Source organism: Dipodomys spectabilis, unplaced genomic scaffold, assembly GCF_019054845.1.
Source record: "Dipodomys spectabilis isolate Male_0828 unplaced genomic scaffold, ASM1905484v1 ptg000256l, whole genome shotgun sequence".
NCBI lineage: Eukaryota > Metazoa > Chordata > Mammalia > Rodentia > Heteromyidae > Dipodomys > Dipodomys spectabilis.
In genome coordinates, this window is record NW_024870933.1 from 1,998,901 (window position 1) to 2,012,489 (window position 13,589).

At 35.3% G+C, this 13,589-nt stretch overlaps 1 protein-coding gene across 13 annotated transcripts in view; it reads right to left on the reverse strand.

The window, feature by feature from the left end:
- Positions 1-7,492: 7,492 nt before the first annotated feature.
- The window catches only part of Slc4a10 (solute carrier family 4 member 10), a 274,758-nt gene continuing 268,661 nt past the window's right edge, over positions 7,493-13,589 (reverse strand). For 5 of the 13 annotated variants that reach the window (XM_042699500.1, XM_042699494.1, XM_042699493.1 and 2 more), the window contains one exon: positions 7,523-7,704. In XM_042699500.1, coding sequence (XP_042555434.1) covers positions 7,638-7,704 — 67 coding nt within the window. In that variant the 3' untranslated portion in view covers positions 7,523-7,637. Of the gene's footprint in view, positions 7,705-13,102; positions 13,142-13,589 lie in introns of those variants that run through there. The other 8 variants (XM_042699504.1, XM_042699503.1, XM_042699497.1 and 5 more) reach the window with 3 other exon arrangements.

Sequence of the window (13,589 nt, forward strand, 5' to 3'; positions counted from 1 at the left end):
GGTAATGAGTTGTGTCTTGAGTCAGACCTACACCATACTGGCATATGAACACATTTGTCAGAAAATAAATAAATAAATCTCTTGTTTATTTTGTTAGTAATCCCAGATTATCTGGTAAATATGGAAAGAGTTCAGCTTTTGTTTTAAAAGAAGAAAGAAAAATGATCATGATTAGGTACAAAAAAATGTGTTAAGCAGGTCATAAGATTTTTACCTAATATATATAAATCTTTTGTTATATATAAACTTATATTAGGAAATTGAGTTAGATACAATACACTTTACATACAATACAGTATGATGTAAGAGGTAGCATTTCATTCTAGGGAATGATGGTGAGGTCTGTATTATAAAAATGAATAATATCATAATGGTAGTTCTTTGATCTCAATGGACATAAAAAGTACAAAAGAGAAAGGCAATCTCTTAAGTATCTGATGAATTATTTGTGGTTGTCAAAATTAAAGTAATAAAAGCAGATTCCCGATGCTGAATTTGAGCTCAAAATGTTTAACTAAGAAACATAATTTTGTTTCAATTATTTTCAAAACAGTCCCATTTTTAGGAACTTAACTTCATGAATTTAAACTCAGTTTCTGATTATTTGCTAGGGGAACTTATCCCAAATGGGGGTGAGTTATAGCATAAACATCTGAAGCTGGAAGATATGGGAAGAGGCTACTGCGTCCTGTGCACAGGTATGGACAGAGGTTCTACAGTCCAGCCTTAGCTATATTTTTAGAACATGCCATTGAATCATTGCCCCTTAATTATCTCTCAGTCCCCACTCATCCATTGGAACCATCTACCAACATCTAAGTTTGAGAGTCTCTTGTCATAATCTTGTTTCTGAACATAGTCGATCATTATGACTAGCTATACCAATCTTTGAAAATTCTACGTCAAGGAACAACATTAATAAATGTTTATATTCTGGACCACATTAAAGGTCTTAGAAGTAAATTAAATAGAAATTTCTTTTTATCTTACTGAAACCACATTTTATACAATGTGAGAGAAAAATATGTCAAATATTGTGCAATATTTATACAGTAAGTACCAAAATTACATCAATTTATTTTTCTATTCATTTCTAAACATGCTAATATTATTTCTAAGGTCCAGAACAATAAAAGAATTACAACATACACTTTTTTATGTAGCAGAGGTTAGAAATACTGATGATATGAATAAGTTTAAAGTTTTTTTTAATCTGTCCCTCAAAACACACGTTCTCCTCTCCATGAAAGAGGTTTAAATTAGCTCACTGGAAAAGGAAAATAAAGAAATTGATAGGTAAATTAGAGATAACCTTAATCTGAGGGTAAGTTTGAGACTTAAGGGAATTAGTCACAGCACTAAGAATAGTGAACACTAAGAATGAGAGCACTGACATTTGCAGCCTCCATAGGCATGCAGAGGGTTGAGTCTTTTCATATCCTGTTAAAGTACACCAGAGCCCAGGGGTGCATGTGAAAAAAAAAAGAGCATTCATCTCATCTATTGATGTAAAAATTATTTCTGAACATTTATTCTGAAAACTGTGCTAAAAATAATTGCATGTCTTCATGCTTTCTTAAATAGGCACAGAGCATAATTCAGCATCTTCCTGATGACTCAGAACTACCATCATAAAGATCAATTACCACATCAGGTTGTATGACATTCTGGATATTTTGTTTCTTTTCTTACTCACAGACTATCAATTCCACCTCTTGGTATTTGCTGCTTGTTCTCTAAGTCGATGTGAGAATATTGATTTATAAGACTACTAGATTTGTACAATATTTAAGATTCAATAAATTTTAAGGGGAAAAAAATCATAGCAACACATAAGCATGAGTTTTTTCTTCTCAAAGTAAGAGAGTTCTGTTGTGCCAACTTTATCACATTTCTTTTATAGTATACATATATACTCTTGTATACATCTTGAGTGACATGAAGCATGTGAGCATGTCTCCAGGATATAGATGCTCAGAATGGAGGTTATAGCCTATCATCACTCAACATGCAGGAAGGGAGGAACAGAGCATGGTATTATGCTCAGTAGGAATATATCATCTTTTGGTGATGAGACCAACATTTAATCCCCAAAATTTGAATTAATAAAAAGATAAGTTCTTTTATTACTTATAGGGGTTAAATCTCAAAAATTTATACCTTTCAGAACCAATTCACCATTTTTTCCCAATTATTTAAAGTCATGTTTACTTTGGTGAGATGTCAATCATTTAACAACCAAAATCCTTCAGCATGGCACTAAAACCTGAGGATATGCAAATATCTCATATGAAATGGCATAGCAATTACATATAACCTAGGTATATCATCCTATATACTTCAAATCATCTCTACATAAAAATCTCACATAAAAATCTAAAGTAGAGCCGGGCACTGGTGGCTCACACCTGTAATCCTAGCTACTCAGGAGGCTGAGATCTGAGGATCGCGGTTCAAAGCCAGCCCGGGCAGGAGAGACCGTGAGACTCCTATCTCCAATAAACCACCAGAAAACCGCAAGTGGTGCTATAGCTCAAGTGGTTGAGTGCTCGCCTTGAGCTGAAGAGCTGAGGGTCAGCACCCAGGGCCAGAGTTCAAGCCCTGCGACCGACCAAAAAAAAAAATCTAAAGTAGATTTTATAGTAGATGCTGTGTAAATCAAAGTCAAATAAGCTCAAACATACTTAAGAATACTTAAGAAGTCCAAACACAAGTGCTTTTTAAAAAATAATTTCTATGTGTATATATATAAAACTATGCTATGTATATCATAGTTATAAGAGAATAATTACAATAATTCAATGTATGTTGAACGAAGATGAATTTTCCCCCAAATATTTGTGATCTGAGCTTAGTTAAATCCATGGATCCAACAGCATTTCTCAATATCATGATTTTGTGACTTGAGAATGTTCATCACAAAGGAATGAGCGATGAAGGAAATGCAACATTCTGAGAAGGAGTATCACCGGGCTTGATTGTGGTTCCATGATACAGAAATGAATCCCTTGTTAGGAAGGCAGTCAGTCCTGTCTCTATGGTACCTCTTGCTGAAGACACAGTGCCCTGAACCTGTCCATCAGCACCCCTACTCCTCAACACCGGAACATCTTACCCTATTAGAGCTCTGATGCCTTAACTTGAAAATTGGTACAAACATCTTTATTTCAAATCTTTAAGTCTCTTGGAATTTTTACATGAATACAAGGTTTGATATTTCCCTTCACCTTTCCCTTCCTCCTTGTCATGATACTTGGCTGCTGCTCCTACCTCAGGGCCCCACAGATTGCATAGTCTTGACTTAGTATTGCTTCTGCTCAGATGCTAGACACATAGATGCCAGTAAACATTGCTTCTTAGTTTAGATAACTATCATCTCGGTAAGACTCATTCTTAAGGAACTGACGGGCAGCACCCTCTGATATATTTTACTTATGAATCTTAATCTCAAAGCACAGAACTGGAGAGTTTAAAGAAAGGGACAAGACACTTTTGCTTTCCAGAGTCTTCCAAACTAATGGAGGAAATAAGTCACATGGCAGAAGCCTATGACTCTGCATGCACCCAAGAAGAAGAGGACATCGATACAAAGTTAAGCCCAATGGATGATGACAGGGCCAGACACAAGATGAGCAGGGGAAGGGGTTTTCTGGCTTCTCATGAGGCAGCTATTGGCTGAGTTATATGCTTAGATTTCTTTAACATTCTCAGGTTTGTTGTGTTTTCCAGAACCTTTCATCAAACATAGCTGTGTGCATATTAGATATATGTACTCTTTATATTATCACCATATGCCAACAAATACTCTACATAATAGGAATTATTTTTTAAGTACTTGTGTGCTGAAGTATGTTTGAGCTTATTTGACTTTGATACTAACAGCTATCTAGAGAATTTCAACTTCTGTTTGATCATCTGAGAATCATTGTAGAAGTGGCATCCCTAAGGAAATAACTTTTCCCACTATAATCTCTACTGTACTACTAGACTAATTTTTTTCTTTTAACAATTCATGCTTCTTCTTTAAGTTCTTAATGTATAAATTTCAAATGTCCTGGTATAGAATTTGATGTCATTTACAATGTCTTCAATGTGTGTTTCTACCTTTTCTTATTAGTCTTTCCCCTAACAGTCTTTTCCTGACACTTCACCATACTTAGCCATTTTCTAGTTTCTAAATATGCCATCTATCTTTTATGTCAAGTTGTACCACATAGCTTTACTTTGATTCTAATCTTTATCATAGTGACATTATCTGAAAACCTCCCAGAGTCATCTCCTTCCCCATTTCTCTCTTAATCCATATGCCATTTCTCCTATAACATCTCTTTAAATGTTGACTTACTAAAGTTCTATTTTTCACTCTCTCAGATATCAATCCCACCAATGCAATACAAACCACATAAATATTTACAGCTACACGTTCAGTTTGCCCTTAGAAGCAAAGCTCTTAATTCTGAGTTCAGAATTCTAATACAAAACAATAGCCTTCAATACACAGAAAATGTAGCAGAGGGACAGTGTGATCTAAACCTTTCTATGAATACCTAAATATGATTGTTAAAATAAACTATTATCATCAATCAACCTTGTAAGCTTCTGATTACAGCTGCCCTCTCAAAGTAGATATGTAGACTCATTGTATTACCCAAATTATTTTCTTTTTTGGGGGAGGGGGTCCGGTCGTGGGGCCTGAACTCTGAGCCTGGGCGCTGTCCCTCAGCTCTTCGGCTCAAGGCTAGCACTCTACTACTTGAGCCATAGCACCACTTCCAGCTTTTTTCTTTTTGCTTATGTGGGGCTGAGGAATTGAACCCAGGGCCTCATGCATGCAAGGCAAGCGCTCTACCACTGAGCCACCTTCCCAGCCACTCCAAATTATTTTCATAATGCTTTCAGTGGTTGTCATCTCACTTCACTGCATAAATATACAATATGGACCTATTGAAAAATTGGAAAACAATCTTGCAATAATAGTCAAATAGTCCTTTGCTCAAAAGTAAACAGACTAAAGTTAAACAGAAATAGAGATATCCCTGTATATAAGAAACAGAATCAGTAATGCTTATAAGGGCCAAGAAAAATCCTAAAAGATCTAGTAGTCATCACTGGGGTGTCTCTATCAGCTTAGACTTAGGAAAAACTTCTCTATATGGCATGCTGTTAAGCAGCAGCAATTACAAAGTAAACTCACTACTCAACGGAGAAGTACTAAGCAGGTTACAATTTTGAATGCAATTATCTCCATCATATACTGACAGATGCTACAAAGTAAAAATGGGCCCATTTGACCTTTATAACAAATTGGAACAGGAAAATTTTAGGAAATGTTTTCTTCTTGGGAGAAAAAACAGGAATTAAGGAATTATCATAATCAGAGTCTTGCTAATAAGCTTTCTGACAGTAATCTGAGAAATATCATTTCTATCGAAAAGACCTGGACTGTTCCCTGGGAAAAAGAGGCCATATATCTTTATATACTTCCTGAAGTTCAGACTATTTGAATCTCCTAGTAGTATAACATCAATGTTTCTTACCTGTTAGGATGCCTTAATTTAAATATTATATTTGAACAATCAAATGTTCTAAACAGATATAGTGGTTAACATGAAAAAACTCACACAAGACACATTGTACCACAATTTAAAATGGGCAAGGAAATTAGTTAGGATAAATATTTATTTCCACATAACATTTTTCAGTTGTGAAAAGCACAATATCCTAGTCACATTTACACTTTACTTAAACTTTGCAATAAATTACATTCAAGATATGCAGTAATTTTGACCAGGAATCTGAAATTAGGGATAAATATATAATACTACATTTTATCTTATATTTTATATGATTTCAAAATATTAGGATAAACATGGGAATACTATTAAAATTCACACAAGAACAAAATTACTATAAAAATACTCATAAATACAGAATTTCATTGGATAATTGCTTATTCAAATTAGTGATCATGTGAATAATTTCTAACAGAACAGTTATTAATATGTTAAAATATTAGGTGAATGCTTTGGAGACTGACTGGCTAAATAATAGAACAATGAGAATGTTTACAGTGGAGTATCAGTATTACAAAACATATAAAGGTAACACATTTGGAACAGAAAGTTTCTGTATATTTCATCTGCATTTATATTTATACTTCTTCTGTATTTATAAATACAAACTCTATTAACTATGAATTCTTCTTCCCATGATTTTTTGCTCATATTCCATTAAAAAATGACTTCTGAAAGGATCATGAGGAATTTTTTTCAGAAGATATCAAAATGTTGAATTACTGCTTTATTGTTTTGTTCCCTCCTTATTAGCTTAATTCCAAAGAGGTTTTTTCATGTGTATTTGTACACAATACATAATTCAGAGTTTATAAAAGCCACAGAGCTCTGAATCATTGTAAAATTGAACAGTGAAAGACTATGAGGTTGTCAATCACTGATTATCCTTAGGACCTAAGAGCATTATGAAATTTATTTTTTTAACTTAATGTTCATCTAAAATGAAATGAAATACTATATTTTTAGTAGTGCTCAAAATCTTATCTTTCCTTCCTTTTGTATAAGCTTTGTGAAGATGGATTATTTTAACATGAATTGAAATATCTATATAACCTTCTCAAACAGAATCTGAAATTTTCATTTAAGAGTTTTTTTTCACAACATGCATTTAATGAAAAACTGGAAAATTCCTTTGTAGAGAAAAAGTACAATGGGAGACTTGTTGATGTGACATTAGAACATAATTCAGGACTAGCACTAAGCAGCACATGACCATCAGCATCAGAACAACTGTACAGGTGTGGAATCTCATGTACTATTTCCTATGTGCTATTCCACAAGTATATATAGAATACATTTACCTGGAAAACAGTCTCATCAATAGGGGAGAAATTGAACAGCACACTTCTGATAAAGATTAAAATTGAAAATTCAATAAAACTGTTAAAGTTTTCCTAAAGAATTTAATACAAGCCTACTACTGTATCATGTAGTCACAACTTCAATTTTAAGAAAATACTACTTGACTCTTTGCATTATTGTCTGATTTTTTTAGTAAGTTGTGATATATGCTTTCCAAATGACTTTAAGTTTCAGTCAGATATAAATTCTTGAGTATTAAATATATCATATTAAATCAAGGAAATACATAAATACAATCATTAAAAATGCTTTTAAACTAACTTTTTGATTTGAGTCTTTTGAAATAAGTCACTAATGCTAAGCTATAAAAAATTAAAAGTATGACTACCTTTCAAAATTCTTCTGAACAAAATTATCAGTTATCATCAGAACACTAAAGTAAGAAAATACAAGCTAGGTAAATATGACTTGTCTCTTTAAGAATACTATTGCTGTCATAAAGCTAGCAAGAAGAATCCAGTGTTTACAAATGTCTACTAAACAGCAAGAACATACAGATTCTTGCAATAGCTATTGTGTCTGATCACAGGGGTGTCTCACTGTTCCAAAAGCTAAACAGAGAATGAAAGAGCATTGCACTACTTACAGTATGAAGGTGGATTTGGGATGAGAAACAGAATTTACAATACATGATCAAAGTAGTTTCATTAATAATTGTGACACTCTTCTCATATATAAGTAAAAAATAAACTGAAGATCAAGTCATAGACAAGTCTCCCTGTCAACACCTTTCCCTGAGTCAGCTTTCTTCTCTTTTCGGCTTTCAGTGCTACAAGGGGGAAAAAGGAAAAATTTATTACTGCAATACAGCATGACTACTATAAAATTTGCTATCTCAGTCACAAAACCCATCAACCCCAAAGCAACACAAGAGCCCATAAGCATTGCTCTCTCATGCTTCAAAGCATAGATCGACAGCAACACTTAAAATCTTTTACATTCAGTGAGATAGAAGCCAAGAACTGCAGAGAGGGGGAAATTCAAAAACAGACACTAAAAAATAAAACCAGACATTAAAAAAAAATTCTAAAAGCATGCAAGATCAATACCATGGTCCTCGTTGGGCAAATGAATCATTGATGATTGTTGAAATGGCCAGTCATGTCCACCTTAAGACAATACTGACACTAGAAAATGACACAAACAAGTTGCCGAAGCGGTGTGTCTGAGCTTTGCTGCAAATGGCTCATCCTTCATGGCTAGACTGAATCTTGATGTTTGTTGAAGACAATGTCTTGGTTAGGTGAAGCAAGCATCTCTCCTGGTCAAGCTACTGATCACCCTGAATGAATTCTCTCCAGGTACCTGTCCCTCCACCTGTACATCAGAGGAATGATCCTTCACCTCCTTAGAGAGCAAACTCTCACTCCAGTAAAACTTCTTTCATTTCACCTTCTAGTTTTAATGGTACCATTTAATTAAGCTGAAAGTGAGACTCTGTCATTTTTGTCTTCTTTTTCTCAATAATTTTCTACTGTACACTTTTCTTCCTCTCACATCGAGTTTCTCAAGGAAAGTTCTAATAGTATGGTCATGTGTAAGGAACCTACACCTACAACATATGTTTCCTTAGGGGCAAATTCCCCCAATACTTTTTGCACATGACAAAGCCTGCTGTATCAGAGGCCTCTCTGCTCCCCTCGCCACAGGACAACTCACAACCAGCCTTGGAGGCACTAACCTGAAAGAGTCCACACATTTTACTGTTAACTTCAGCCCTTAATATAAAATCGTTAATGGTGGGGACTACCTTTGTTTTATGACTCTTCTCCAAGTAATAAAGTACTCTAACTCTGTATTTCAATGTGGCCTCCTGTGCAGCTTTCTTAGTGGTCAATAACTTAGACACATTCTAAGAGTGTGTTTTTAAAATTGTTTTTCCTCCAATTCATGCTAGAAACAGCCCTTCTCAGTTGTCACCACCACCCGGCACCATCAGGTAAGAAGTGCCGGAGCTTCTGCCATCTGTGGCACGCTGCCAGCGCTGAGAGCTGGTGTGAGCGAGTGTCTATGGCACCCGGGTTTATGCCTGCCACACTTCTCAGCACATACTCCTTACAGGTCAGAGCAAAGCAACTTTTTCCCCCTTTTCTTTTCTCTCTCCATGAGAAGAGTTGACAGTGTGCACATGATGTGTTGAGAGTCTTAACTCTGTATTTTTAACTCCTTTATCTGTATGACTCACTTTCTTCTACTTTCAGTTCCTATAACATGACAAGTGTCTGCTCTCTTGCTTTCCAAATTAACTTTTCCTTGGGCTTTACCTGGCTCTCAGTCTCTCTCAGACAAAACCAAGGCAACAAGCAGAATGTGGAAGTGCAGTGAGCCCTGTGCATAAAATTATGAGACCTGGGTTCAGTTCACAAAAGCTAAGAATGAAATATATGACCTAGGACTAATGATTTAATCTCTCTGAGACTTGGTATCTTTATCCACAAATTGAGTTTGACACCAGATGGCTTCTAAGTACTCTTACAGCTCAATTCCAGAATACTGATGCTGGTATTCCAATGGCCATTGACTCTGTCTTTTGGAAGGTATGATAGCAAATCTAATCTATAGGAAACTGTGAGGAAGAAACATATTGGCCTCTGTACATACACAATATTTGTGATATTGATGTTTCCTAACCTTTCGATAAATAAATGAATTTCCAATGGCATTATAAGTCACCTCAAAGTGCTAAGGGAAATGAAAGGAAGAAAGGAAAGAAAGGAAGGAAGGAAGAAAGAAAAAAAGAAAGAGAAAGAGAGGGAGAAAGAGAGAGAGAAAGAAAGATAAAAAGGAAAGAAAGAGAGAAAGGAAAGAAAGAAAAGAAAGAAAGAAAAAGAGAGAGCGAGAGAAAGGAAAGATAAGAGAGATAGGAAGGAAGGAAGGAAGGAAGGAAGGAAGGAAGGAAGGAAGGAAGGAAGGAAGGAAGGAAGGAAGGGAGGAAGGGAGGTAGGGAGGGAGGAGACAAGAAAGAAGTGAAAGAAAGAAAGGAAAAGTAAGAAAGAAAGAAGAAAGACACAGACAGATGCGGGGGCGGGGGGAGATATCAAATTTCCCTTGGCCTGCTCTGGTTATATTGGAGCTTTTGGGGTTGGGAAACATATAAAATAACAAATGGTTACATGACTGTCTCCTATTGAAACTCTTGGTTTGATTTCATACTAGATTTCAGCAAAGTATGGAACAGAAGTTTTATAGACTTCTGTGAAAAATATTCTATGTGAATCTTTTTATTGTCTGTCCCTTTCTTTCCTTTCTTTCTTTTTCTCTTTCTTTTCTTTCTTTCTTCTTTCCTTTCTTTCTTTCTTGTTACATTCATGTTTTCATGTTTCTAGATGCCAATTGGTTTTAAGCTTTTATTGTAGCAACTATGTACTATACATCTGTTATTGGTTTTGTAATATATATGTACATATATACATATATATATTTCTAGGCACTTTATAAAGACCTAGGAATAAAAGATAGAAGAAACTATCCTTGCCCTTGAGGAATTACAGCCTCAAGTATAAAAGTAATATTTCAAAAGAGAGAGAGGGGAAAATGACCTATCTACTCCTGGCTTGCTGCTAAGAAATCTGTGATGCTGTTACATTTCAATGGCACTAAAATGGTTGCTATGAACAGTATTTATTGAGCTGTCATGAGAGGGCCCAGGCCTAGAAAAACAGAGCAAAAGAGAATTCAGGTTAGAAGGATGTGTGCAAGGCAAAACTAAGTGTGACCTTTTCTAGCATTGATAAATACTTTCCCAAGAAAAGCTGGTCTTGGGTGTTGGTTTTATAAAACACATCAGTGGCTCACCTATTCTGATACAATGTGGTTTTTCATGAAACCTGTTTCTACCAATCCATCCAATAAGCAGCAGTGGGATTTGTCTCCTGTATGTATAGCAATGTTAAAGTGGTATCAAAGTAGAACTTCTATAGATGAAGTAAAATTTGAGATCAGTTCTTGGATTCTACTTCCAATTAAACTAGATAAAATATTTTCCAAGCCTGAAATGTTTATTAAATAATTGAAAAAAATATACTACTATGCTAAAATCCATTTAAGAATTTATCCAAACTTCTTAGAGACATCTTAGAGCAAAGGATAGAATGGAAAATAGCTGAAGGGGATTGATCAAAGGCTGCATGGAACCAGCCTAAGTCTCAAGAGAGACAGATCCTGGGAAGCTGTTCTTCAGGCATTTTTGGGTTTTAGCCATTGGGTACTCTAACAAATCAAATTTTAATAGTTCTTAGTTGTCATACTTCAATGTCTTCAACAGAGTCCAAGAAAGCAGTATCCTTCAGAGAGTATTAAAATTCTGGAAACTACGCTCTTTCTGTAAGTGTTCACATTTATTAAAATGAGTGAAGAGTATCACTAACAGATAGTTTTATGTGGGAAGCTACAAAATTTACCATATTAAAAAGTAAGGAAAGTACTAGGCATGGTGTCTCCTGCCTGTAATCCCAGCACTCGGCAATCTGAGGAAGTAGGATTCAAGAAGACTAGTCTGGAGTCAGAAGACTGGCTCTGTCTCAAAAAGACACAAACAAATGCAAACTGTGCGAACTTTCATTCGACAATAGTTTCAATATCAGTTCAGTGGGAATAGCTACTTTTAAGACCAAGAAACAAATGGCTTTATCAAATTACAAAGGTGGATGGACTTAAAACATACTACTTCTGTTGTATTCTACACACATATTACTTTAGATTTTTCTGATAAAGAGTATCATTTGAGCCAGGCACAGCTGCAATCCTAGCTGCTCAGGATGAGATCTGAGGATTGTGGTTCAAAGCCAGCCCTAAGAAGAAAGTCCATGAGATCCGTATTTCTTATCTCCAATAATCACCAAAAAAAGCCGGAGTGGAGTTGTGGCTCAAGTAGTAGAGTACTAGTCTTGAGCAAAAACAAACAAACAAAAAACTCAAACTCTTAGGAATAGTGCCCAGACACTAAGTTCAAGCCACAGGCTGGCACACACACACACAAAAAATGGAGTACCACTTGACTTTACAATTTACTGTAAAGAATACCTAAAATGCCTTATGGCATAAAATATGTTGCTTGAAACAAAGGAACACTGAGGAAGAATTTGGACTATGGATCCACATAATTGAGGAAGAAATATAATCTACAAATTTGGCGGTCTCAAATTCTCTCCTATTTCTCATAGCATTTTGCTTTAAGCCCATCACTTTGGATTCCATATTTTAAAAGAAATTAGAGAAACATCATATTTTTTAATGCAAAAGGATCCACAAACACATATGTTAGTGGGCTTGAAAAATTACCTTTCGCATAACTCCGATGTTCTTTCAAGAGTTCTAGAAAAGTAGGGAAATAGCAGGGACAATAGCAACATGATAGCAGGTATTTGGAGGAGGGAAAGAAAAGCAAGTTTTGAAATAAAATATTACAGCTGCTTGGCTTAAGCAAACAAATACATGGTATTTTGAAGCTCTGTTCAAAAAATGGTCAAAGTTTTTAAGAAGGCCTATTGATTAATTCATAACAATTTCTGTTGGAGTAAGTTTTGGAGGGGTGGAGGGAGGGAGAGTGTGGAAGAGAAAGAGAGAGAGACAGACAGAGAAAGAGAAAAAAGAAAGTAAAAAATAATCCCGAGCTTCTGGTGGAAAGACTCTGAACACCAACTCTTTGTCTTGTTTCTTTTGTTGGGCATAGGAATGACACTGAAGCAGCATGCCATTTTGGGGTGACAAAAACTAGCAGCAAGAGACATACTATACTCTCCAGTCTAATGTAGCCTCTTTCTTTATCCCATGTTTCCAGTTATGTCTCATGAAGCTAGATAAAGCTTGCAGGTATAAATGCATCATGGTAACATAAATGGAATCTTCCAGCTTTGCAATTTTCTTAATTAGAGGAACAATTTTTTTTTTCTTCCAATCTAGAAATTTGACAACATCACTAAGTACAGTTGTGTACAATTGGTTGTTTTATTTATGATCTATTTGTATAAGTTAAGGAGGGAAAAAGCTTAGCCCAGTTTCAGGCCAATATCAAATTCCATTTGATATTAGATCTGAGCCCAAGACTCACCAAGCTTTTTGCCTCCCCAAAACTCACACAGAGGACATAGGCTGACCAGAATTCCAGAAGACACCATTTAACATAAAGAAATGCAACCACAGAATAGGTTTGAGGGAGAGGGTCTTACCTTTGGGGAATCAGCTTCTAGAGTGATTAGGAAGGGGAGCTTATGGCAAAAATGTAATATAAAAATTAAGTAGAAAATGTTAATTTAAGGTTATGAAAATAAACTTAATAGTTACAACACCATCCCAAATGCCTCAACCATTCCGTAACAAGAAGAGAGACTAGCATAATAGAGGAATTCCCTTTTTTTTAAAGATCAGTGTTAAAAGTCTGGAGGGTATGGTTTGATCTCTTGTCAATTTTGGAAAATTCAATTGAAATCCCATGAGGACTCTTGATACTTAGTACAGAGTCTTGTCTCAGCATGCATTTAAGATCACCATCCACAACTACAGGAGTTGTTTGCATGTTTACATATTGAAAAGTAAGAATGGACAGAACTTTCAAGAGCTGAAAGCTTTGGGGTAAAGAAATTAGGGGAGATTTTCAGAGACTTGGAATAGGGTACTAGAAATAAACTAAATATAAAATAACCATGTGCCATAACG